This window comes from Convolutriloba macropyga, chromosome 2, assembly GCF_964194025.1.
Source record: "Convolutriloba macropyga chromosome 2, txConMacr16.3, whole genome shotgun sequence".
NCBI classification, from domain to species: domain Eukaryota; kingdom Metazoa; phylum Xenacoelomorpha; order Acoela; family Convolutidae; genus Convolutriloba; species Convolutriloba macropyga.
The window spans coordinates 10,378,694-10,405,960 of NC_134469.1; the positions used below are offsets into that span (position 1 = coordinate 10,378,694).

The 27,267-nt window shown below is 34.4% G+C and overlaps 1 protein-coding gene across 2 annotated transcripts; it reads left to right on the forward strand.

Moving 5' to 3' along the window:
- The first annotated feature begins 1,945 nt into the window (after nt 1–1,945).
- Nucleotides 1,946–27,167, forward strand: LOC142356357 (6-phosphofructo-2-kinase/fructose-2,6-bisphosphatase-like). 2 transcript variants are annotated; one of them, XM_075408287.1, is made up of 7 exons: nt 1,946–2,213; nt 2,673–3,006; nt 18,537–18,667; nt 18,936–19,063; nt 20,034–20,350; nt 24,420–24,919; nt 26,219–27,167. In XM_075408287.1, exons 1-7 carry the CDS (start codon nt 2,179–2,181, stop codon nt 26,613–26,615), a joined length of 1,842 nt encoding a protein of 613 aa, XP_075264402.1. In that variant the 5' UTR covers nt 1,946–2,178; the 3' UTR covers nt 26,616–27,167. The 2 variants fall into 2 exon arrangements, with proteins under 2 accessions (XP_075264402.1, XP_075264405.1); XM_075408290.1 differs by having other exon boundaries at nt 2,679–3,006.
- The last annotated feature ends 100 nt before the right edge of the window (nt 27,168–27,267 follow it).

Here is a 27,267-nt window from a genome sequence, read left to right on the forward strand (position 1 = left end):
GAAAGGGGGCGTAATTGAACATATTCAGAAAATTTTATTGAATAGATTGTTTTCTTCGACGATTCCTTGTGGCTTCGACGATTCCTTACATTTTACATTGAATTTCTGATTTTTGCCGCTATATGTCGTTTTTCGGTTGTGGTAAGAATTACTCTAATTAATGGCAGGCTTATTTTGCTGGGTATTGAAGTATCATTGAGTTTGTTCAATGGCATCTATTGACAGCTAATGGGTTTGAATCATTTGTATTTTACTTCATTTCAAAAATTTAAACTAAAATAAAGATTACTAACTTAGTCTATAAATGAGAACTGCTATCCAGTTTCTTGGGATTCAAATTGTAACCTCTCTGTTGCTTTTATGTTACAACAGAGCGATGTTTGATAAATTGGACTTTATGCGTTTGGATAATTTTTGTGAATTGTTCATGTTTTTTTTTCCTTTTGTATTTTAAACATATATATACGCTTTACGAAAAGGTCTCATTAAATCTTACAGTTATATATTATCCGAAATAGAAAACAAAAAACTTAAATATTTTTTATATAATGTTTAGTTGATAGTAATTGTTTTAATGGCTTGAATACTTTTCAATGGCCTTTGAATCTAGTTTTTTTTCTTAAAATTTAATTGATCTTTAAACTTCGACGTTCTAATGTCAACTTGTTATTCAGTCTCATTAAGGACAGGTTAAATCTGCTTTCGTTTTTAAAGACGATTTTTTTATTTGAGTTTTTATCTCATGGTATTTGACCTTTTTAAAAATAAGCATTGTGTTTTTACCGTAAAATTGTTTGTTTTATTTATTTGTATTTTCTTGTAGTGTTATTACTGGCAGGTCTCAAACTTTGAACATATTTTCATTTGGGAGACGATTAAGTTAAAAAAATATGGATGAGCGGGGTCGGAACATTATTTGCGTACGCACATTACCGAGCCTCCTTGTTATTTTCATAACATCCAATTGAATTTGTGCAGCTTTATACTCCAAGTTTTAGGTTTTACCCGTTGTTTCTTGGAGCAAAGCAATAGGCGCAATTGTCTTTATTTTTCAGCTAATTGCTGTAGACTAAACAGAACTGAATCAGACAATAATTTCCAAAATGCCGTTTTTGTTGATATCAGGACAAGAGCCATTAATGTCATATATATGTTTTTGTTGAAGATTTTGCAGTCACCTTTTGTTGGAAAGTGAGTAGTTTTAAGCATGTTTCGTTGGTCGTTTAAAACCGTTCACTTTTATGTAAGTCAGACATCTTAGGTTTCTGTGTTGTGCTGAAATGTTGATGCCAATTTGCGTAACTTGAAATCAAGTGAAATATACTCATTTGCGCATTTAACTTTTATTCAATAGTCACACCATACCTTGACAAGCAGTGCTAAGATGATGAGATATTTTTGTTGCATTAAATAAATAATTCGTTCCTCTGCCTTTAATCTCAAATCATTCCGAGGATTTATGTAATATCAAGATCTGACTGTGTCATAGATGGCTAAAACGATAAGCCCTATAATGCAGCTATAGATGTCTAACTATCTTTCGGTACTGAGACGACTTGTATTGAGGACTTGAGATACCAATTGAGAGGTGTACACTGACCGCGTGGCCACTTTGGTCTGGAATTGGGCCTTGAAGTTGAATATTTACCTCAGTATAGGACACACCTGTTAAAATATGAACTTATAGATAAAGCAATAGTAAATATCACTGGCCTCCAAACTGTATTTGAGTTTGAGAGGGTATTTCAGTTGAAATGTTAATTTGAGACGGTTTAAGTCTCTTCAATGAGGTGTTCTAATTCCTAAAGCGGATCTTCTAATAGAAATCAGCAAAGTTACTAGAAATTTTGTCCTTGATTTATTGTTGAACCAGAAGAATAAGGTTTCCTTACGCAGACGTTTTAGAGAGGCGTGTTACATATTAATTGTTATAACTGTAATTACAGATAACTAATGTTTGATGTTCTGCCACATGGAGCTGATAAATGGACCAATCAATGTTGTTCCCTGCGTGTGATTCTTTCACGAACTCTGAATGCGACCTTTCTGATCGATAATCTTATTAACACAGATTACCAAAACGAAGTCACTTTCATCTGATGATATTCGGCGGTGTGTCTTCATTATTCAACTAACAGCTCTTGTTGAGTGTTAAATGTGTGAGCGATTTTGTGTGCAATGGCGGCTTCTGGTGAAGTACTCTGTACCAGCAGGTCACAAAAAGCAGAAGCTAGGAAACTTTGTTGCAAGGCAGTACAATACATCAGGAAGGCTGTAGGTGTGGGGGTTCAATTACAAGTAGTTTATATTTGACAGGGTCAATTTAACCATATCTCGTTTCTTGACCTTGGATATGACCAGATGTAGACCGGTAGTATTTTCTATGCTAATTAATTGCGTATTCAATGTGTCTTTTTTATACTTTGTAAATGAGAAAACAATTTTGAAATTTAATTCGGAGTCGAAAAATCTCAGATTTTGTTCTGCCATAAATGGACAGAAAGGCATTTTGTCTTGTAAAATGTGGATCACAGGCCCTGTTTAAAAATTTAGTGTCAATTCTAACATCAAATATGAATTTAACGTAAGGTACTTAATTCCAATCCAGATCAATCGTACAGAGGAATTTTTTCACACCCCTAATGCTTCTGCTTTTTGTCTGGCATCATTAGTAACAGCTTTGAGCTGTCAACCTCGACAACCTTGTCAGATTTTGTGCAATCTGGTGAAAGCACAATAGACCAGCGAGCCGAGAACAATCGCCAAGGGTCTTCCAGTCCTGCCTCATTTCTGGGCGATGGAATCGGGTTGCCTCACATCCGGAGAAGAAATCTCTCTGGGCAGAGGAGTGCGTGTTTTGGATCCCATCGCCAGTCGCCCATTAAGATTCCTCAAAGAAATACAAGACAGCATCTCCTCAGCTGTTCCTCAATTGATGATCTTGATGACTATCTCAACTCGAACAGCGCGCCTAACACATTTGGAATCGGCAGTCTCTCGTTCTATGTAAGAAAATTTTCTATTTGCATTTGTTAGAAAATTTTATATTTGCATTAGTGTTTTTTTTTTCAAAACTAACTCTTGATCCGCGTATATTCCAATCTATCAACCCCCGCCCCCAATGTTTCTTATGACCCCCCACTTACAAGTTATGAGATGTTATATAGCACGTTATTATGTAGAAAAAGAACATGTGCGCATGCGTGGGACAGAATATATCCTTTAACTTTGCATACAATGAAACATCTGTAATAAATGCTATAAAAACTACCCATCTCGCACGCAGTTGAATATTTTTGTATATCTGTAGCTTTTTAATTTTACTGACGGCGGATTCGGCAGTCTTTAAAAAATGGCCAAATTCGTCCATTAAAACCTCGGCCTCTCTGCATTAACTAGTAATAAAAATGCGCTATCAGATTGCGAAATTTGGTTTAAGTATATATCTATCGTGATGGTGATACACATGATCTCTGATTGATGATTACACATAATAAACTGATGGAACAAATTCGCTTATGATGCAGTTAAAAATTCATTTGAAGTTAGTAATTCTTGTGAACTCCTATAAAATTGACAAATCATTTGAACTAGTGAATATTATTATTTATTATTATTATAATTATTAGTGAATGTTATTAGTGAATATTATTATTTAACAAATTATACATGTTTCTCCATATTCGTGAACGAATTTTTGTTTGTTAATGAATTAGCTAGTTGAACTTTTTGTTCTTTGATGGGTGAAATTTTAGTAGCCTAAATTATATCAACTTGAATTTGAACAAATGGTTATGATGGAAACACATGATCTTATCTGATATCCTGATAAAAATCGAGACTGAAGATATTAAAATAAATTGAAAAAAAAAAGAAAAATTGGTTGAATTTTGTTGAAAGTCCCTGGGCTTATCGATAGCATTGAGAAATAGGTTCCGTGCTTAATACTTGAGTTTCCTGTATTTGGTTTCTTGCGTTGTTAAATTTGATCCTGAAATCAAAGCGAAAAAGCAATCATGTTTTTGGTAGCATAATTTGAAAATGACATTGAGATATGAATTTTCTCTGTTCATGAATCCGTTTTTATGTTTAATTGATGTTTTCATTACTTGTTACTTTAATTATTTAATGTCGCAAACAATTGCACACGTTTCTGATAAAAGCTCTGTAAAGTGCACATTCAGCAAGCAATCGAAGCTGTTTCTATAGCTTTAGATTGTCTGTTGTTAATGACTGTAATTGATATAGGAAGCGATAGAATCAAAATTCCTCAATCTTATGCTAAAACCTCGGCCGCTATTTATTATCTAGAAATAAAAAAGCGCTCATATTAATGCAAAGTTTCGTAGAATTGTATATCAAGCGTGATGTTGATACACATGATCTCTGATTTATGATTAACACATTATAAGCTGATGGAACATAATCACTGGTGATCCAGTGAATATAATGATTTTGCAATTAGAAATCCTCGTCAGTTCTAAATTCGGTCTATCATTTAAACTAGTGACAAAATTTTGCGAAATCTGCATGTTTCCTCTCTTCCGTGAATAAGTTTTGTTCTTCTATAAGTTGGTTTAATTTTGTGTTCTTTGATGGGTTGCAACCTAAAGTTTAATAACTTTATTTTGAAAAATGTTTGTGATGGAACCACGTGATCTTATCTGACACCATGATCAAAATCGAGACTGAAAATATTTAGATAAAATTGAAAACGATTCTTGAGCAGAATTTTGTTGAATGCCTCTCGATTAAATGAAAGAATTGAAAAGTTGATATGGTTTTTAGTATGAGTACTGTTTGGGCTGTTTTAGATGTTTCACTTGTTTGCATAATTTCTTGTGCTGTTGTATTAGTCGTTGCCTTTCAGTTTGAAATTCGCTTTGTTTGCCTAATCGTATAGGTTTGGACTTAAGCACAGTCTGTCGTTGGTTTAGAAAATAGACGAAACGCTATTTAAGTCTTTTATGTTTCATGCAAAACTAGATTTTTAACTGCTCTCAAACAAAGTTATATTGCTCCTGTAGTTTATTATGCGATTTTTTGCGTGACCGATTTTTCGTCTGACCCATTTGACTTTTTGCTATGTACCAGAAAATTGAAGTCTAGCTATTTTCGAAGCAAATTTTGTTCAATCACGTTTGAGAAAAAGAAACAGCTATTATGATTTCAGTTTTGCATTTCGCTTATAATATAACAAGAAATATAAAAATATAATTAATTAAATGAAATTATTTGCCTTATAAGCAGTTTTTTGTAAAAAAAAACAATCGATGGAAACACATGATCTTATCTGACTCGTTGATCACAATCAAGACTGATCGCGAGAAATAAGTACTATAGTTTTTGTAATCAACTGCTGATTTATAATTGAAGACAATAAAGCGGCTTCTTGAGACGGCGGTACTATATATATTGTCTATGACCAAGAAAAACGTCCATGTGAGGCTGATTAAAAACAAGCGCAATTTAAGCGTGCAATTTAACGGTTTATTTAGAAATACTTGGTGGAGTACAGGAAATTCTTGTTTGTAATTTTGTTCATTGCATTATTTATCGTGGTTTCAATTTTTTGAGTCATGATTTTTTAATGAATAGCTGTCTAAGTTGTCTATTATCGTGAGGGTGACTAAAAACCTTTAGCTCACAAAAAAAAACGCGTGAAATGCATCTTAACGGAAATCCTCGATGGAGTGCAGAAAATTGTTTTCATAGCTGCTATAGCGATAGCTGAGTTGAGCTATTATTTCCCTTCTCTTGGTTTTTAAGACACCGAGTATTGGTTTTCTTGGCCTAAAAGCAAGGGTGAGTAAAATGCAATATGAACTAATTCTTGTTGATCGAGAGAAATTTTTTTAGGCTCTGTTTTGAATGATCCTTCTTGACTTCAAAATTTTTTGGCATAATGGAGCATAAAGTTGACCGTCCAAAATGTGTTAATTTCTCAATTCTTCATAATTTTTTAATGGTTTTTATCCGTGAAGGAACTTTTTTGCAATCACTTAATATGGTAATGTGCTTTTATTAAATCAGGCAATCCTTTTCTCATATTGTGGCATGTGGTGTTTTTTATTCAATTTGTACATATCACAAAACCGATTATTTGTCCAGCTGTTCAATTTTTTATGTTTGTTTAGCACTTTCAGGTATTTAGATTTCGTTTTATTGATAGTTCAGATATTTTTTGCCTGGTGTTTGAAATTCAACGAAAATTTGTTCGTAATGCCATTTTCTGTACTCTATTTTCACATTTTTTGCTTAATAATTTTTAATGTTTGGAATCTTTCAATTTAGTTTTCACTTATGTTTTCACAGGAGGATGATTAATATTCGCTGATCATCAAAGGTGAAATCTACTTGTTATTTTTAACTTTTTTTATTTCAGTTTTTGATGTATATCCTTTTTAAATGGTTTGAATTGGTTTTGTCAAAGATATCTCCAACAAGAGAAAACTAACTTTCAGGTTTTTTGAATTGCAACAAAGTGGAAAATTTTTTCTTGGGACCTCAAATTTTAGTTTTCAGTTTTTGAAATCGGTTCAATTTCTAAGAATGTCTTCACCATTTTATCTTCTTTTCCGGTGTATCTTTGGGGTCGTAGTTATAGATTTCTGGTTGTTTGAGAGCCGTTTCTTCGTAACAACAAATAGTCCGATCATTTATTACTCTATTTTTACCCTTATTGGAAATTTTGGGAAAATTTTCAACATTACAGATGTCTTAGAGTACACAATTTTGCGGTTTCAAAGTGAGTTTTCTAATTCAAAGTGAGAAGTAATTTTTCAATCAGTCTTCAATGTGTTTAATAGCCACCGTTATCTTCGTAGGCTATTATTGCTTTCTTGATTTTTTAATTCGTCAAAAAATTGTGTTGCTAATGAAATTATTACGTGTTGCTTCCCATGAATTAATACATGTATCTTATCATTAAAAAAGATTTTCGAAAATTTGAAATAGCGTTTTTCTGCAAGTTTATAACAATTTAAATTTAAAAATTAAAGCTGGAGCAATTTTCATAAGCGAATCGAACCTCTCAACTTTGTTTTAATAGGTTTTTGGCATTGGTTGCTCGTCAACCTTCAGTATAATTTTCGTTAAGGTTCCACTTTGACGGATTCCCTGATATGCTGATATCCTTTGTTACTTTAGGAACGCAGTGAAGTTAATGACAAAACTTCTTCTTAGCCTTGCATTTCTTTCCCCATCATTTTTATTATTGGTTATCATCCAGGTCTGTACTGCTGTTTTATTTGGCAATTTATTTAGGTGGTCTCTCCTACCGCTTTTATCTGTCTAGAAGTGTATTGTCATATGGGTCCGTTAATACTATAATTCTGGATGTTCTTATTCCGGCGTGGAAATGATGGAAACACATGATCTTATCTGACTCTGTGATCACAATCAAGACTGACTTAGAGCAATAACCGTTATAATTATTGAAATTATTTTGGCCAAAAGCACTGATGATGATTTGTTGCACATATTGGTGAAGTATAGAGCTCTAGTTTGAGGCATCGATGTGAGGCTTCTCGGTGTGATATCTATCCTTCAATTGGGATTTCCATGATTGTACTATGATCTCATATTTTTAGATTTTTCGGAAATTTGAGTTTGGGTCAATAAATCTGGTGCATCTGTATACTTCATTGTTTTTAATTGCTCTCAAACGAAGTTTATAGCAATTATATTAGTCCTGTCGATCGTTTTTTATGTCATTTTTCGCATGACCGATTTTTCATTTGACCCATTTGACTTTTCGTCCTCAAAAACGGGATGAACAGGTAGCGCTTAGCGGGCATTAAGTGCTCTTAGAACCTTTCAGCTCAAACTGTTTTTGGAGACTTATCCTTATAGTGTGAAGCCCCCACCCCCGTAGCTAGGTATCTAGCTACTGACGAACAACCGCTCGCTAAAAACACCTGCCGTAGCTGTCAAGGAACGTCTAGGGTTTGAACCTCCTTAGTAGGTTACTGCATAGTTTCTAGTGGTAGTGGAATTGTTTCAACATTTTAACGTCACGAATTTTAGCGTTTTTTTTTTTACAAAAAAAATTTTTTCAATTTTTTGACATTAAATTTTCATTATTCACGTCTTTTCAAACGCAGGGGCCAGAAAGCCTCCTTATGAGTTCGATAATGAGTTATTGAAAAAAAAATTGCCATGAAATAGTTTTTTTTAATATCACAAATTTTAGCAATTGTTTTAAATAATAAAACTAGGTTTTTCTAGCCCCAGAGCCAAGGAACCTCCTATTGGGTTTGAAAATAGGTTACTGTTTATCTTCTAGATGTAATGGAAGATTTTTCAAGATTTTAATGTCACGAATCTAAGCAATTTTTTAAAAAATAATTGCAATTTTGAGTTTTTTGAATCTTTTGAATTTTTTTCCGTCACCAGCGTCCTAGGGACCTCCTCCAAGGTTTAATAATAATGGGTTGCATAGTTTCCAGAGTTAATGGAATTGTTATCAATATTTTAATCACTCCAGCTTGAGAAATTTTTTGATAAAATTCAAATTTTTGGAAAATTAATATCGTGTTCCAATTTTGTGGATCTTTATGAGCTAGTGAAACTATTTAAATCTTGAAATAAGGATACTGAATAGTCTCTTGAGACAATAAAATGGTTTCGAAAATTTTCATATCTTGAATTTTAGCAAGATTTTAATAAAGTTTGCGATTGTTTTTGATTATTTTTGTCCTCTTCTGATTTTAACGATCGTTACTGGCCAACGAATCTTTTTGTCTTGCAGAAGGGTTACAGGACAGAACTCCAAAGACAAAAATTGGTTATGATTATTTTTTTACTGCGATATGTGGAAACTTTTCTTTTAATTTCTGCAATATTTTGCAAATTTTTAAAATATCAGTTTTTTTTCTTTGATTTTACTAACAAGGCTAGAAAACTAAAAAATGCAGAGTCGAATCAAGCTAAAGCTAGGCTCACTAAACCGTGGCTAGGTACTGACGATGCCAACCGCTCGCCTGTCGTTTGAGAGCAATTCGTGCGACGTTAGTCGGTTATGTTTTGATATTCTGCTATTCGGCCTTACTCAAAGTGAACGTAAGCATGTAGTTTAAGCTGTATTTAAGTAAACAACGCATAGATTTAACAATGATCCTATAATTCGCCTTTGAGCATCTCTCCCCGCCGGTGCAGCTCGTCCAATTATGTTGTCTGGTGTATTTCCCAAGAAAGTTTGTTTTAGAGCAATTCGTCCGACATTAGTCAGTCGAATGGTTGTGATAGTATGTATCACGTTCAACTCAGTATTCAGAAACGATACTGCAGTCAATTGACGATAGGTTTGTAAGAAGTTATGCTAAGCGTTTGTACGATTTTTTAATGTTGATACACATGATGGTTGATGATAAAGCAATTTTATACCGATTAATTGCTCTCGAAAAAATTTTGAAGCATATATTCTTGTAATGTGTGCATTTTTATAATATTTTTACTTGAGTTGTTTCAATTGCTCTCAGTTGTAATTAAAGTAGTCCTGTTGGTCTTTTTTGTGCATTGTTTTTGTACTACTGATTTTTTTCTGACCACCAAATTTCCGTGACTTAATTTCGTTCAGAAAGAAATGATATGTGCATACTGTGAAGTGCATTTCTTCAAATCTGATGCCCCACCCAGAGCTTACGCACTCTTCAACCCCCCCCCCCAAGCCTCCAGCACCTCAAAATCTGTGTAGGGTTGTCAGGACAAAACACCCAATGTGACAAAATACCCAAAATATACCTATTATTTTATCTTATCGATGAAACTACAAGAGCGATCATTTAGCATTATATTTAGTTGGTGTCATTATTGGCAAAGCCTCACGGGCTGTGGCCATGTCTCAGCGGCCCGTGGGACCTGATATGAAACTATCCTAACAAACATGGGATTACATCAGCTTAATCATAAGAAAACATGCCTGTAATGACGAGAGCTAATTAGTAATAGGATTATTGAACGAAAAGATCAAAGGGAATAAATTAGGTTTAATGGCATTGGGTATATTGGCACATTGGGTCTTCTGATTTTGGGTATATTTTCATGCACCCTGTGTAGGCCTATGTTCACGTTGGAAGGAGAAATAAATTTTGTGTGGTTTGTATACCCTCTCATCTTTTCCCGCCACTCTTTTCTTGCCCGCCAACCTCACCTGTGCAGACTTGCTCTCTAATATATATATAAATTAGCAAAAACCATAGTCAACCCCTCTCTAGTTGTCTGAGAGCAATTCGTAAGTCCTCAGTTGGTGTTTGACATTTGGGCTGACGTCCTTGAACTTCTTGAGTTTGTGCAATAGTAATTGTTCATTCACTCGTAAATATAGTCTGCGAAACTCAATAATGAAGTCAGTTGGTTGCAACTGAACCGGGGTTTTCGATTATCAAAATAATTTTCTGTTGATGAATGCATATTTGATTCTTCATACCGTAAAGATATTGAATAATACTGTCCTGTTCTTCTGAATAACGTTAATGATCAAAGAAAGATTATTTCCAAAAAACCATGGATTGTGTCTTGTAAAAACTTTTTCTATAAAATGAGACGTTATCAAAAACATTTTTTGGCACATGCCTAGGTTAAGCTTTATTAGAACATTTAGCTTCTTGTGTATTCTGTAAGGCGCATTCTACTCTAAACGCTGTTTAGCATAATGAGAAGACAAATTGTTCAGAGAATTTTTTACATTGACAACATCAATAACTTCGATTGTTGTTTTATCATTCAGTATCTAGCTGGAGAACTAGTTTCATAATAGGAAATTTTCATTTTAATAATAGATCTTGGCTCTAACAATTAATTAACTATGATTAGATTTTTGCAAAAATTTTCGGCTTAGTTTTAAAATTAAGGGTTCCATTTAATTTACGCAACAAGAAATTATTTCGAAGTTTTTGAATTTTTAAAACTATGCTTTCAGGTTTCAAATTATCAGTTAGAGAGGAGCTACTTAAGGTAAGCTACTTAAGGAGAGTAGCTACTTAACTATATGACTCAGTACGGGTTTTTGATTTGTTTGTCGATATAACGCTATTTCGACGTTTTTTATTATAGCTGCGAAGCTGTAAGCTGAGCGGAGCTATATTGCGGTGCTCTTGGTTTTTTACAGTTCGAAGAATTTGAATTGTATTGGGGCTTTGTCTTTTTTTATAGCTGCGAAGCTGTAAGCTGAGCTCAGCTATATTGCGGTGCTCTTGGTTTTTTTTATAATTCAAAGAATTTGAATTGTATTGGGGCGCTGTCTTTTTTAAGATCTGTTCACACATTTTCATGATTTTTGAAGTCAAATTGGAGTAGTGATTTTCGTCACGCCGAAACAGGAAGTGCAGCGAAAAAGCGAGTGGTTTTGCGGCCTGAAATTTTTTCGCTCTAAATTTAAAGTAAAGTGAGAGAACGGTGTTTGAACAAAAATTAGCTTTCTCGCTAGTGGTTTTTTTTTCACATGCGGCAATTTCACTTTGATTTTTACAGTGTTTGGTCACGCCGAATTGGAGTAGTGATTTACAGTCAAATTGGAGTAGTTATTTTGGTCACGCCGAAACAGGAAGTGCAGCGAAAAAGCGAGTGGTTTTGCGGCCTGAAATTTTTTCGCTCTAAATTTAAAGTAGAGTGCGAGAACGGTGTTTGCACAAAAATTCGCTTTCTCGTTAGTGGTTTCTTTTGTTCACATGCGGCAATTTCACTTTGATTTTTACAGTGTTTTCGTTTTTTTGGATCGGATTTTTTTTTTAAATGGTTTTCCCAATCCATTCATAGTCCTTTCTATGTCTAGTTTTCTGTTTAGTCATTGAAAATTCTTGGAATTGTGCGTCAGGACTTGTCCTGCTATGTTTTTTTGTTTCGTCGTCTGACACTCTTTTTTCGTTTTACATTTGTTCACTCAGCAAAGCTGAAACAGTCAAATTTTCTGAATGACTTCTTCCTCTCACTAACGGCATTTGCGCGCGTAACGTCATTTCCCACTCGCTTTAGCGAAAGTTTTTAGGTTATTTGCATGATTATATTTTGATCATACGTGACTTACCTCACTCAATAAAATGACTTTTGCACTTTAAAACTTAAGTTTTGTTTGAATTTGTTTAAGGTCAAAGAAACTCATTTGCACAGTAAAGGTCCCTATTAAGAGGCTTCTGCGGAATGATTTTAATAAGCTTTATTAATTTATTGCTGAATGTTTTTTACCTAGTTTTTTTGAGCGGCGTCGATTTTTTTTTTTCAATTTAGATCTGTATCTGTTTCTATCTCTATCATATGGCACGCAGGTCTATTCTTTTGCAGCCATTCCAGCAATCTGCCGGCTATGTAACTCTGATTAGTTGCTCTGAAACGAATTGCCTATAAGCGAGCAATTCCTATGCGAGAATTGCCTATGCGAGCAATGCATGCTTCCTTAGTCGGTTATGTTTTATGCGCCTAGTATGAGATATGAAAAGCCGTGACTAGGCTGTTGTTTAGTGTTCAAATCCGCATATTAATTAAATGCGTCTCCAAAATTCATGGACTTCATTCTTAAGAATTGATGAAATATAGCAGTCGTTCTAAATAATTTTATCCATTAATTTTTTTTTGCTGCATTCTGAGACAATTTGAATGGCTGGCTACTATCTTGGAATACGCCATTCTATCCTGGAGCCATCTTGTTACCTTGAATTTTTTAGGATCTGTCTATCTGTTTATTTTTGGAAATACTTAATAGAAGAACCTCATGCATGTTAAAAAGCTAATGAAAGGTGTTTATGTTTTTGCATGCTTCAATGATGATTGTTGCAGAATGCTTTTTCAATATGTCGACACAGCAGAGAAGTAATATTGCCAGGCGTCGTTCTTTTAGTACTGCGACGCGAACGGGAAATTTTCCTCATTTAATATACATAGCTCTCTTTAGTTCACCATTTTCGCTTTTAGCACTTCCTTTTGTCAATTGAAAATAACGTTAAGTTTTGTTTCATTCCTGCGAATATTGCTTAAAGCGATTCGATAATATCTATTTTAGTTTTGCTCAATAGACTTTTAATTTGTTTTTCGTTTTTTTTTCAATCTGTTTTAAACTATTTGGTGGCTTCAATTTGTTTTTAATGGAACAATTGCAGTGAAGCGTTTTATGAGTGCGGTTTTTCAGAGAGCTGGTTGTTATAACTTTCATTATTAATATGCTTCATTTGGTTAATATGCGCATAATCTGAAAGCGACAAGCGTTTAATTCTTATACTTTGCATTTCCAATTTTGCTTCAATCGGCACCAGTCTTTTTCAAACCATCCCTTGTAAAACTCAAACTGCTTAATGCGTATAATTATTTTTTAGACTAAACATTAACATATCAGCATTTAAATCACCAGAAAATTGAAGTTTGCTTCGAAAGAGTAATTGTAAGTATTGTGATTATATTGTTTTTCACAAGCTGTGGCTTCTTCACAAAAGTATTGAACTTGCGTTTATTTTGTTGCTTTGTTTGATAAATTGGCTCAGTTTTGTTTATATTCTCTTTTCAGTTCCAATTTCCTGCCCGTCCAGAATAGTCGTTCCTTCGACTTCTCTTCCTTGCAGTTATTTCTCCCATTTGTTTACAGTGTACGTGTATGTGTATTTAGAGCATTTTGCAGTAATTGTCTGTGCGCATTTGCATATATTTTATGGGCGCATATTTAACTGCTTAGCGTTCGTTGAACTTTAACAGGGCAGACAAAGCGTGGTTGCTGTTAGAGGGTAAGTGAATTTGATTCACCTGTGGGGTCTTCAGTGGTCTTTGAAGTGCAATTTTATGGTTTTAAATTACCATTCAAATTAGTCATTGGTTCCTCATATCAGACAAACTTGCGTGATTTTGAGTATTTTGAGCCAACGAGTAATGTTTTGGATAGTGTTTTTTATGGCATAGTGACAATATAGTGTAATTGTATTCATTTTGAAACATTCTTGGGGTTGTATATTTCGATACAAGATTTCGTTTTAATTTGTCATTTTATGCATTCAAATATTCTGCTTTTTACATTTTAGGGTTATTCGTTTCACTGTGTTTGTCAGCAAATTTGCTGTATTGCAATTTGATGTAACAGAAAAAGGTGAGCTCAGTTGTATTAGTAATTGAATTATCAACCGCGCGGTCAGCCAATTATGATGTAGCATTTTAATGCGCTCCGGCGTTGCTGATGAAATCTTAAAATTGGGATAGCGAATTTTGAAAGTTAAAAAGGAAAAGTTAAAAATTTTGAAAGTTAAAAAGATTTTGCACTAAACAATTAAACTTTCGCTATTCGACAAAACCTGGAAAAGACTCATGTTAATGATATAAACTGCTATCAATCGGAGGCTCTGCATATTGTTGAGCATATGCAGAGCCTCCGATTGATAGCAGTTTATATCATTAACATGAGTCTTTTCCAGGTTTTGTCGAATAGCGAAAGTTTAATTGTTTAGTGCAAAATCTTTTTACAGAGTTATTGTTCCCACCCCACTTAGTGGCGGAAGAACTGTATAATTAACTGTTTTTTTTTTCAGTCAATTTTGGCCGATCGATATATTCATCTTCGAAAGTTGTGCATGGTATCACTAGGAAACTCGTTAAGCATACAATATTTTAAGTTGAGGGTTTTTTTTTGAATTTCGTCTTTTTCGGGGCGTCAGCAAGGTTTAAAATTTAACTAATGGTGTATTTGACATTTGACTAGAGGACATTTGACCATTTTTATAGATTTTGGTTCTCACTTGATGATGCAACACGAATAAGAAAAATGACTTTTCGCGCAAGTGCTCCGCAACTTTAGTTGTCTTTTTGTGCTGATCTTTTAAATTTTTCTAATATAGTGCAGTGCAGCCTTTCTTTAATTTGCGCGTAAATTGTTTTGATTATATCGTATTAGCCTGGTGTTTTTATCTTAGCAATCTGTGTTTAATTGAGAAATTTTTTAACCTTACTGCTTTCAAAAGTCACGCAATTTTTTAAGTGAAAAATTGTTTTTTATAGTTTCAGGTTTAAAACGTTAAAGTAGGTTTTATTTAGCTTGTAGAATGCTGTTAAGCTTTTTTGGTGCTAGCTGTTCACGAAAACCACTCAACAGATGTAAATTTTCATTTTGCTCAACTTTACTTATTTATTAGTTTCTTATAGCTGTTAATAAAAAACGTTTATTTAATCGGTGTTAAGCATGGTTCGGTTGTGTGTTGTTCTCTGCGTTACAGACGCATAGGGTTGCATACTTTTGTTTTTGGTAGTCGTCATTTTGCTTTACCTCCGTATTGCTGGCTTTCTATTAATCTGCGACTTTTCCTTAGTTCTAATGGTCAGATTGGAAGTTTAAATTGAGCGCACAATTTAACGTGTAGTTTTTATTATAGCTGCGAAGCTGTAAGCTGAGCGAAGCTGTATTGAGGTGCTCTTGGTTTTTTTTACGACTCGGAGAGGAGTATTAGTTTTCTTACATTTTTAACTGAAGTACTATTCGTTCAGATGGCTTTTTGAACTAACAGCGAAATTACCGTGTGAACTAATTTTTTCTGAGCGAGAGAAGTTCTTTTATCATGCGCTCTGTTCAGTGAATGACTTTCGACTTTGAAAAGTGTTTTTGAGGGAATAGCACATTTAGATAACGTTTTTTAGCCGTTTTTTTTGTCTGATTAGCCCAGTTTTTTGGCCTGCAATTTGTTTTTTTAATTGAAATAATTTGATTCGACGTCATATTGAAATCTACTCCTCGGAAATAGATGCCACATTTGTTTTCGGAGCCTAATAATGCGTTTTAAGATAAAATTAGCTCATTTTTCTTGATTTTATAGTTTATTTAAGGGTTCTTTTCCAATAATTTTTTCTTTCTCGGATCTTTGCCGTCTTTTCAAAAATCTTAAATCAGGTCATGTGACAACTTCCCGTTGATAATTCGTATACTGAATGCGTCTTTCTACCGCGAGGTAATTTTGTTTTATAAAATTGTGCATATGCTAAGCAGATTCTGCTAGTTTTTTTGCATTTCTGTTTTTTTGTATTTTGATTTAATTTACTAGAAACTTCTTATGCAATATCAGGGTTTTTAATTTCGCTTTATTAATAATTCAATTTTTTTTCGGCGTTAAGTTTTGAAATACAGTTAAGATTTTTTAACAAATGCAGTATTAAAAATATTTTGACATTTTGCAAAACATTTCAACGTTGCCAGGCTTTGATTTTTGTTGTTACTTTTGTAATTTGTGCGGGAGGATGGTTCTTGGTTGATTCCAAGTCTAGAATGCTCAATCTTTAAATGTAATTGTTTCTCTTCTTCATTTTTTCGTATAAATTTGATTTTTATTTTTCAAGAATCAAATAGTCCTTTTGTTTGTGTTTCTTACATTGTGTCTATAATCTGTACATGCCAGCGTCTATCATTCTTGCATTCCCTTAGCAACTATTTGTTTTTCGTTTTGTTCTAGTTAATAAAAATTAAACGATTTCAGCTTTTGCTTAGGGTTTTGTCAATTCTTTGGTTTGCAATTGATCTCATTGAACAGAACGCATAAGTGAAAGTTTGCTGGAAGTCCTTTTGCAAAATTTTGAATGATTACTACTTTCTGCATTTTTTTGGTGGGGGGCTTGGATATTGTTTTTAAACTTTTTGCCCCTCAAATATTTTTTCTTTTTCTTTTGTTTTTTCTAGGATCAATCTAATTTGGAATAGTTTGAGCTCTTTTTGGCTATCATATCTCCAAGAATGAAGAGTATCGAAATTTTATCTTAATTGTATTGATTTGAAAACCTAATGCAGTGGTGTTTTGAGTCTTTGTATTTAGCATTCTTTTTCTTTCGAAAAATTTAGTTTATTTTCTAACATGTTGTTCTGACTTATGTTTTCAAAATGTGTTTTTGGGTATTACAGCTGATTGCGGAAATCTTTTTTGAATACCAGCATCATGAGTTGTTTTTTGTATAGCGCTGCCAGATATTTGAGCCTATCAGTATTTTCACCATCTTAAGAAAATTGGACATTTTTCAGGTTAATGTTTTCAATATAATGAAAGTTTGCTGCATTTCTTTCTCGATGCGAAGTGTTTTATGAGGTTTTGACGCTTTGAGTCGCTTCTGGACTTCTTTTGGCTATGTTTTTTGTTTCGTCGTCTGACGCTCTTTTTCGATTCAAATTTTCTGGATGACTTCTTCTTACTAATGGTATTTGTGCACGGGGTGTCATTTCTCACTCTCTTTAGACATCGTTTTCAGCTCATTTGCGTGATTAGATTCTGATCATACATATTTAATTAATAGCCATCCTCAGCCTCTCAAATGGCTATTATTTAGGCGCTCTCATTTTTTTCAGTTCGCGTTACTTTTTGATCACGTTTTTCGTTTTAAATAGGTCACGATTTTCACGGTTGACTTCTGAATGGGTTTTAAATTCGTTCAAGCATTGAATTACGTAATTTAATGAATACGGTCAATGTCAAAAGAGAGAAATCAAAAGAAACGAGATAAACCGATAAAGCCCGGTCATTAAGTCTTTGACTTTCGTTATCAAAGTTCATTAGAGCGATTGCTAGTTGATGTTAGTATTAAGCTGAATACCCTTCAGTTTAGAAGCTGAAGTAAGTATAGGTTTAGAATCTAACTGAAAGTGCACACTGATTTTGAATAATTTTTGAAACTTAGGGAAAAAGGTTTGTCAATTTCTATCTCTTCGTTTTTCTTTTTCTGCTTCAATCCCGATGTGCATCTAGCGCATCAACGGCGGCTATTTTCCGGCAATCTACCGGCTTGTTTGAATGCAAGATTTAAAACTTAAGTTTAATTTGATTTAGTTTAAAGTCAAAGGAACTCTGTGTGTTATAAAGGTCCCTACTGAAAAAGGCCTCTGTGCAATGAGTTTGAACAAGCTTTATTGATTTATCGCTGAATGATTTTTACATAGCTTTTTGAGCGGCGTCGATAACTTTTTCAACTTATATCTGTATCTGTTTCTATCTTTATTATACGGCACATAAGTCTATTCTTTCGCAGCTATTCCGGCAATCTGCCGGCTGTGTTTTCAATGTGGCACTCTTTGAATAGCCACTCTTAAGTAATTTTTACAGAATTTCTCAGAAATTCTTATTTTAATTATGATTCGAAGTTCTGTGCTGAATAAATTCATCTCTGTGCTGAGTTATAGAGCTCTTTTAATAATTAGTTTCTGCCCTTAATCTGCTCTTCATTTTGTGGTCTTTATTTATTGTGTTCCCTAACAAAACCTTGAGTACGCTAAAATTAATTTGATCACTAAAACCGCTCATAATTACGTGCTTGGTAATTTTGATAGCCTTTCAAAATTGTCATTAGACTTAAAAAATGAGCTTGCGTCCTTTGACAAAATTGAATTCTAGCTGATTTAGAATGTGTTACTTTGTCTCAATGGTAAATTTTAGTAAAAAGTTAGCATTAGTTCAGAACTTGTACACAGCAAAAGTATTGAATTCTTAATTGAGTGCGTAGTCAGTTCATTACAATAAGTGAAACAACTAAATTCATTGAGTTAATTCATGTGAGTAATGCGTGCATCGTCGTCGTATACTGTGAACAGAGGTGCATATATTCAGGAACATCAACGAGTCATCTCCAGTTTTGACGATTCTGCGCTGACATACCTGGTTCCAGAGCACAATTTGCGCAGGAGTCTATACGAGATGTCACAGAAACATACAGTTGTGGTTATGGTTGGGTTGCCTGCTAGGATAGTTTGATAATGTTCACGACTTTAATCATAATTTTTTGATATTTGTGAACAAAAAAAGTGTTTTTCCTCGCGCCATTGTTCAATTTTAAAAGTTCCAAAATTATTGGGCGAGGGTAAAATTTTGGTAGCTAGACAATTTTAGTGTTGATTATTTCCAGCTAAATTTTAAATTGAGAAATTTGCAAAATGACAAGGACATCTAACGCATCAAATCACTTGTAATTTATCTGAGGGAGTGAACATTATCGTGATCTGTTGGTAATAGAGGCAAGACTTTTGTGGCCAAGAAGTTGGTGAGGTATCTGAACTGGATTGGAATCAGGAGCAGAGTCTTCAATGTGGGAGAGTACAGGAGGAAGAGACAGGATGGGGGATATCGCGGATATCAAGGTACTACTTTTAAAAAACGATCTTCATTGAATTTTAAGTGAGAAATATGTCAGGTTGTAACAGGAAATATGTCAGGTTGAAGAGGTCTTGTCTTGGTTATCGACCAAAATTGATGAGCTAGTTTGAACGTTTTAAGTAAATATTTTTATGTAAAAAATGAATTCGAAACCTGAAATGGCGAGTTTCTGCTATTTTAGTAGCACAACAATTTGTTGAGGCTACATAGTTTTCACAAGGCTTGTATTAATCTTCGTACCTAATGCAAGATTGGTGTCTAATTAGCATCGTCTTGTAAGATCTTTAACATCAATATTCTTTTTGTATGGCTTGCCTAATTATTGCAAAATCTTACAAGATTCTTATGAGATCTTATAAGAATAATTCATCATCGTATGATGTTTGCAAGAATCTTGTGAAATCTTGCAACATTTATGTAATGCAAAGACTAGGTAATCAACTGTAATCAATTTTGCTATGGGTTCTTTTTGTATTAAAGTTCAGCTTCCAATTGTAGTTACTATTTAAACTTGATGACTGATTGTAAAAATATAGAATTTACACAATGTGATTTTGCCGTCAAGGATACGCAGGTAAAAGTTTAAAGATCTATTTTGTCTATAAAAGCGTGAAAACATTCATTTTGCACAACTTGTCTCATGACGCGGCACAGTTTTTAATGCCCTTTTTCTCATAAATCATGAGTTTTTCATCTATTTTCATAAACTGAAAAAGATTTTAAGGAGAAGTTGTTTGTTAAGTAATGATCGTTCTCTGCAGAAAGCCGAGGTATGTCCTCTAATCTATACTTTTAAACGCCTTACGATTGTTACTTTTTCTTCTAATGTTATTGAGAACGCTTAAACACGATTGTAAAGGAAGCTCTTTCACTGTTTTCTTCAATTTATTCAAAGAGTCATATTTTGAAGGGTAGTTAAAGCGTGTTCAGTTATCGCATTTTCTTTTCTTGTAGGCGATGAATTTTTCAAAAGCAGCAACAAAGCAGCCATTGAATTACGTCATCAATGTGCTCTTGAAGCTCTTCATGACATGGACGCTTGGTGCCAGCAGAAACCAGGATCTGTTGCAGTGTTCGATGCCACTAACTCAACTCCGGACAGAAGAAAATTGATAACAAATTTCTGTGAGAGGTTGCAGTTGGATGTGATGTTTGTTGAGCTTATAACGAATGACAAGACAATGTTGGAAAACAATATACGAGAAGTGAAGATTATGAGCCCGGATTACAAGCATTTTAACAATCCGGAGGAGGCCGTGGCTGATTTTAAGGTTAAGCAATTTTGGCTTGTGAATCTTCGAATTGAGTTTTTTTTAATAGCCGCGTAAGCAATTCCAGGCGGCTATTATTGCGCTCCTATTTTTTTTACTCTAACAGATTTTTGTTTCGTCTTAACGTGACGTCATTTCTGCTTTTTAGGTCAATTGCGTGACTTAGCTCACTCGATAAAAATGATTTCTGAGCTCACTTGTGGAACTTTAATTTTTGTGAACATTTATTGGTTAAAGATCAATAGTGTGCATCTAAGTGGTGCCAAACTTTTATGCCCTAATTCTTGAGTATTAGTCTTGAGCTTTTGATTTTGAATATCAATTTTCAGAAAGCTCTTTTAAGGTTTTTTCCTTATAGACCGTATGTGCCATAAAATTGACAGTACGTTTCTAACCCAAAAAATTTAGTGGTCTACTTTTGGTCAATCTGCCTATCTTGTTTCTTTAGTTGTTTCAATTCATGGAAGGCCACAAGCGTCTATCGTGGCTATTTTCTAGGCAATCTGCTGGCTATGTTTTCAAATATAAAGCTGAGCGCAGTGTTGTGTGTCATGTATATTAATATATAGTAATTCTCGGGTTATCAATGGTGACATGATCGTAACTAGCTGTAATGGAAAGTTAGAGTGTTATTAAGCTAAAAATCAAAATTCTTAAAGCTCTTTACTCTTCTTTTTGAAACAAGGCTTTTTACTCCGGTTTTTTGGGTTTAGTTGCGTGTTAGATTAAAAATTAAAATATCATTATTTTTTTTCTCTATGGAATGTCATCTATTCATAAAATGCTTGAAGACAAAAGGGAAAAGGAATAAGAAAGGGGACAGTCAGAAAGGACCTAAATAACGGTAAGAGTCTGAGACTAGCAATGCTTACTGGATCAGCATTGTTTGAACTTGACTATGCTTCAAATGAGAAAACGCCCAAAAGGTCTTCTGATTTTAAAATTTTCGGTATTTCTCCAACCATCCAATTTATAAGAGAAAATTGAAGCTTTGTTGGTGAATTTTTTTCACACTGCTTGCTTCTTCGTGCTTAGTTATGAAAATTAACAGACATACTATGAATTTGATCACTTGAAGTTGCTATAAGGAGTTATCTGACAAATAACAGGTTCAAAAGATGTATAATGGGAGGGGGATGGGATAGTAAGCGAAAACTCGATTAGGCAAATGAAAATTTTGTGGTCATTAGGCAAAAACCCTGAGCTAAAGTTTTGTGGAAATTAGGCGAATAGCACTTAAAACACTTAAAAGAGGTGCATCAAGATCCACTCGACGCCATAAAGTTGTCAAATGTCCCTTATAGTCTTCTTTACGTGCAAACGAGTTAAAAGTACTTAAAAACGTATCACTTATTAATAGCCGCCGTCAGCATCTCAACGGCTATTATTAAGGCGCTCTCCTTTTTAAATTTGTTTACCTTTTGATCACGTATTTTGTTTTACATAAGTCACGATTTGTACGTTTGACTTCTGACTTACCTCACTCACTGTTTCAACTGAATGGATTTTAAATTCATTCATGCATTGAATTACGCAATGTGAATACAGACAAAGTCAAAATAGCAAAATCAAAAGATCAAAAGAAACAGGATAAGCATATAAAGACAGGTCATTAGGTCATAGTTCATTAGGTTGTCAAAGTTCATTAAAGCGATTGCTAGCTGGCATTAGTTTTATGCTTAATAGCGTTCCGTTTAGAAGCGGAATTAAATGTATTTTTAGAATCTAACCTAATATCCTACGCCCCATGGAAGGTAAAAAACGAATATTGGTTTAAGAGCATAGCAATGGCCATATAATGAATGGCCTATTTGAAATGGCCATATAATGCTCCATCCAAGAAAACGACCGGATTATCTTTTATTCCGAAACCGTTTCCCTATTGTTCCAAACATCTATATTATACGAAAAAAAATTATCTACATTGGTAAAATTGTTTTAAATTTCTGGCCTCTTCAAGCTTGGCTCTAAAAATAAACAGATAGAGTATGAAGTTTTATCACTTTAATTTGTAATAAGCAATTCCCTTAATATAAAACAGGTTCAATAGATCTATACTGGCAGGCAGAAATAGCCAGAAATTTCTAAAGATCGGTGCAATTTATTTTGTTTATTTTTAATAGCTGCCCTCATCTTCTCAGCCGGCTATTATAGCGCTCCTATTTTTTACGACCCGAAGAGGAGTATTGGAGAAGTCCTTTTTAGTTAATCACATTTATTGGAGTGATTTTTGAAGCGGGAAATGGAACGCGTGAAAAAACTTGGAGTGATTTTGGTGCTGAACAAAGGTGAAGAGCGGAGCGACAAGAGAGTGGTTTTTCGTCATACCCCTGTTTTTGAGACAGCGAGAAATTGATTTGTGAAAATTTTTCTCTAAGCGAGCGAAATTTTTTTGTTCACGTGCGGCTTTTAAAAGCAGTTTTTTGCAACGTTTGATGGTTATGAGGTTTTTATTGAAATTCTATTAGTTTTAGGCTTTTTTGATAGTAATTGAAGGTTTCAAGTAGTTAATTTGAGTTAAATGCTAATTTGGATGTTTTAGATCAGTTTTGCTGATTTTTAGACGAAATTTAATAATTTTTCGCCTGTTTTTTTGTTTTTATGCTTTAAGTGTGATTTGAATAGAAGCTTTTTACTTGAGGAATTTTCAGACACCAATTTGCTAAAGTTTTATGGGTATAAATGATTTTTTTCTTAGGAAAATAGACAGAAAAATGGAGAAATTTTAAACCATTTTTCTTTTTTTTTGCAGTTTTTTTTAAATCTTAGACAGGTTTTTTAGCCTATTATGACTTGCCCATTGTTTTGCGAGCTTTTCATTGGTCTAATTGCAAAGGAATTTTATTCGGCTTTATGTTTCCTTGTACTATTAAAAAAAAACTTAAGTTTTTCTAGTTTTTTTTTTCAATTTGTTTTTGAATGCCGTTTCTGTTCTTCCTTAATTTTTTATGGCATTTGTGGAGGTTCATGGTTCACAATAGTTGTTCTAGTTGTTTAGTCATAAGTATGGGCAATTTTCTCTCTCGAGTCGTTTCTGGAATTCTTCGGGCTATGTTTTTTTTACTTCGTCGAACAAAAAAAAATGTTTCGCTTTACCTCATTTTGCAGCTTGTTCAACATTTTGCGTGAAATCTTTTTGATTTCTCTAGGCTTGTCATTCTGCTAAAAGTGATTTTGAAAATCAGTTGCTCAGCAAAGCAATTCTAAATGAACAGAGTCAGTATAAAAAATTGAAGTCAGAAATAGAAACGGGATAAACCCATAAAGCCCAATTTTAGATGCCCGCTATTTGAACGTCTTTCCTATAAGTCTTAGTTGCCATCTCTAATGCTTATTGGTAATGATAGTTGCCCCTGTAGCTTCTCTCTAAGAAACAGAAGTATGTTCAACTATGAAATGCCATCAAAATAAATCGGACTTAATGTTTTTGTACAAAAATCTTTTTTTCAATATCTTCAATTCTTTCAATCCCAATCACGCTTATTGGAATCAACGGCGGCTATTTTCCGGCAATCTGTGGGGTATGTTTTAATTTTGATTCAAAGATAATATTAATTTCCGGACAGGTTTTGACAAAGCTTTGACATCAAAGCCGTTAATTTGAAATAGTAGCCAGATAAATAGTTATATACATGTACATACAAGCGTGCACACCTTCGCGCGGTGGAATTTATTTAACTAAATTGGATTAGGTCAAAATTAGATGAACTGACGGTCATCTTTGAACTTCGCGGCAGTGGAGAATTACTTGGATTTGATAACAACACCTTTGACCATCTACGTTCGAATTCAACCTTAGATGGCGTTGATTGTTTGACGAGACAAAGTCTCCCCGCATAATCAATTTTGTAAACTTTCAAAACAATATGACATCTCCCAAAATAGCTCTTGTATAGACTAAATTCATGTGTATTATCTCATGTAAAACGTGTAAAAACCGTGGTTTATTGCAAAGGATTAACGATAATTATCTATAATCCTGCTATTATATTGTTAGTTATGGTTGATGGTAAATGAATCATAAATTTGTTTTTAGTAAATCTAATTTGATTTATGTGAATTATTACAGAGACGGATTGCCCATTACGAAGAGACATACGTCCCTCTTGAAGAAGATCTGCACGAAAACTCGGCATATTTGAAACTAATCGACTGTGGGAAAACCTACGTCGTGAACAAAATTAACAGCCATATTCAGTGCAAAATTGTGTACTACCTCATGAATATCCACCCGACTACCAGATCCTTTTATTTCACACGCCACGGTGAGTCCTGCCTCAACTTGCAGGGTCGGATCGGAGGTAATAGTGATCTCTCGGAACGCGGGGTAATATACGCCGAGAAATTGGGCCAGTATATGACGTCATTGAACTTGCCAGACTTGCAGGTGTGGACAAGCCAGTTGAAACGTACGTGCCAGACAGCACAGTATATCAATGCTCCCAAACTTGCATGGAAGAATTTGAATGAGATTGATGCGGGTGTTTGTGACTCGTTGACGTACGAGGAAATTGAAGCCAAGTTCCCGAAGGAATTCAAAGCAAGAGATAATGACAAATATCACTACAGGTCAGTGTATTGGTCCATATTTTTCCACATCGCTAAAGAAATATGAACGTTTCGACAATCCTCGAAGCTATAGAAAAAGAACAAAAGGAAGTTTAATGTTTATAGCTGCGAAGCTGTAAGCTGAGCGTAGCTATATTGCGGTGCTCTTGGTTTTTTTTTGTTTCGTTGTCTGACGCTTTTTTTTTCGTTTTACATTTGTTCTAGAACATTCTGTCTCGTCACTGCTTAAATGGCTTTTTCGCGCTTGATTTCACGCTTTCTGCGTGACCTAAATTGCGGTTATTCAGAAACAGAATCTGTTCCTAAAACAAAGTTGATTGTAAGAAAACAGATTGTATGGTCCGACAGCCGAGTGGTTAAGGCGACTGGCTGTTAATCCGGAGATCGCCGGTTCGAGACGCGACAGGGAAAGTTTTTTTGCACCCAAAAACAACCTCCTTTGAAATAAACTTGTAAGTTTTATAGGCGGCGGCGATAACTATTATCAACTCACTTCTGTATCTTTTTCCATCTGTATTTTACGGCACGCAAGTCTATTTCGCAGCTATTCCGGCAATCTGCCGGCTATGTTTCCATAGTCGCTTTGTAAAAGCTATCAAGAGTTTAGATAGGTCTAACAATTTTTTGGAAAGTTCAATTTCATATGGTGGATCTTTTCTGCTAGCGCCCCCCCGCTTAGTTAGGCACCCCCCATTTATAAATGTGTAAACATATTGTTAAAGCTAAGTAATCTTATACGTGAACATATATGAACAATATGCATTTACTAAAAGCTAGCACAGCTATGGTTTGAAAGTATTACGTATTCAACCAAAATTTGTTGCATATAACGTAAGCATCAATAAAAATTTCTGTATTAGATCATTTTTGGTGTTATCGGCTACAATAAGGGCTTGATTTTTTAAAACTTCTAAAGGCAACTACTCTAAAGGTGCCTTCAATCTACCTAGACACTCTTGTTTCAATGAAATGCAAATATCGCTCTTACAATTCGCGAAAACTTAGATTTTGGGGGGTGCAAAATTTAACGGCTATATAAGGCTGGGGGGGCGCTAGCAGAAAAGACCCCATATGGTAAACAACTTTTCTTGTAATGTAAATTTACTACAATTTTAATACTTTAACATTTGTATTCATTAAAAAGTATTGTTAGCTACTCATGACAAAACTCATATAGAAAGTTTCACGGGAAAATAGTCCTTTCATTCATGTGCAAAGCTTGAAATTGTAAATAATTGTTCGTATGAATTTCATTCGGAGCTTTATCAGTTTCTGCAGCCACACACTTGTTCTTTCTAGATACCCGCGAGGTGAATCGTATGAGGATCTGGTAGCCAGATTGGAACCTGTTATCATGGAGTTGGAGAGATCCAAGAATATCCTGGTCGTCTGCCATCAGGGTGTCCTGCGATGTCTGCTTGCGTACTACCTGGAGAAGGAACTGAAAGACCTCCCATATCTGCGATGTCCATTGCATACAGTGTTTAAATTGACCCCGATAGCTTACGGGTGCAGAGTTGAGATGATCAAACTGGATGTGCCCGCTGTTGACACCCATCGTGCCAAACCCGATAGCCCCTCCACGTCCCAGTCTCCTGGGATACCAGAGTCAACTGACAAACGAGCCAGTTACTCGTCCAATGGCAATGGCGCTGCTCCTGAACCAAACGTTGAACAAGTGAACAGCTGTGATTGAGGGATATAAATGCTTATTGAAATGATCTGTTTACAACGCTAGGTGATGGAAAGGTTGCAAAAGTTCCTGATCGAAAAAGTAATTGTTCATGTTGATTTTATTCGAAAATATTGAAGCGGAATGTTTAAAGTACGGGACTGCCAATTGCTTGACATTTATGATTACGCAGAGGCAACTTAATTGATAGGTAATGTAGCGATATTTGAAACGATCCATCAAGGCCGAGGCACGTAAACAGAGCCGCATTTATTTCAATAGTGAAACTTGGATTTTGTCTGGTTATGTAACTAATGTCAATTGTTTGAAAGTGTTGACATCTTTCATGCTTTGTGTACGGGAACTAAGATGAATATGAAAAAGACCCGAGTGACATTTTGTCACATCCATTCGAATGCTCTTGTTTGAGCCTGTGAATTCATTCTGTTGTTTCAATTCTTTATCTGCTCTTTTAATATTGTATTAGTTAGAGGTGATGTTCTCAATTTACTTTGAATTTTATTTATTGAGAAACATGTTTGTATATTCAGCGTAAAATTTACTTTTGAAAATGAACTGACTTCAAAATACGCCGAGAGTTCAACATTTTTGAGAGAGAAAGAGAGGAGTAGCTGTAAAAATTCTTTACCTAATTGGGCAAAGATTTGGTAGTTCA

What these genes read in the sequence shown, in the direction of transcription:
- LOC142356357 (XM_075408287.1), top strand. Translation starts at nt 2,179, where the DNA reads ATGGCGGCTTCTGGTGAAGTACTCTGTACCAGCAG. An exon ending in TCGGCAGTCTCTCGTTCTAT is followed by an intron (nt 3,007 to 18,536) that starts GTAAGAAAATTT and finishes GCATATATTCAG; the next exon opens with GAACATCAACGAGTCATCTC. An exon ending in AATGACAAATATCACTACAG is followed by an intron (nt 24,920 to 26,218) that starts GTCAGTGTATTG and finishes TGTTCTTTCTAG; the next exon opens with ATACCCGCGAGGTGAATCGT.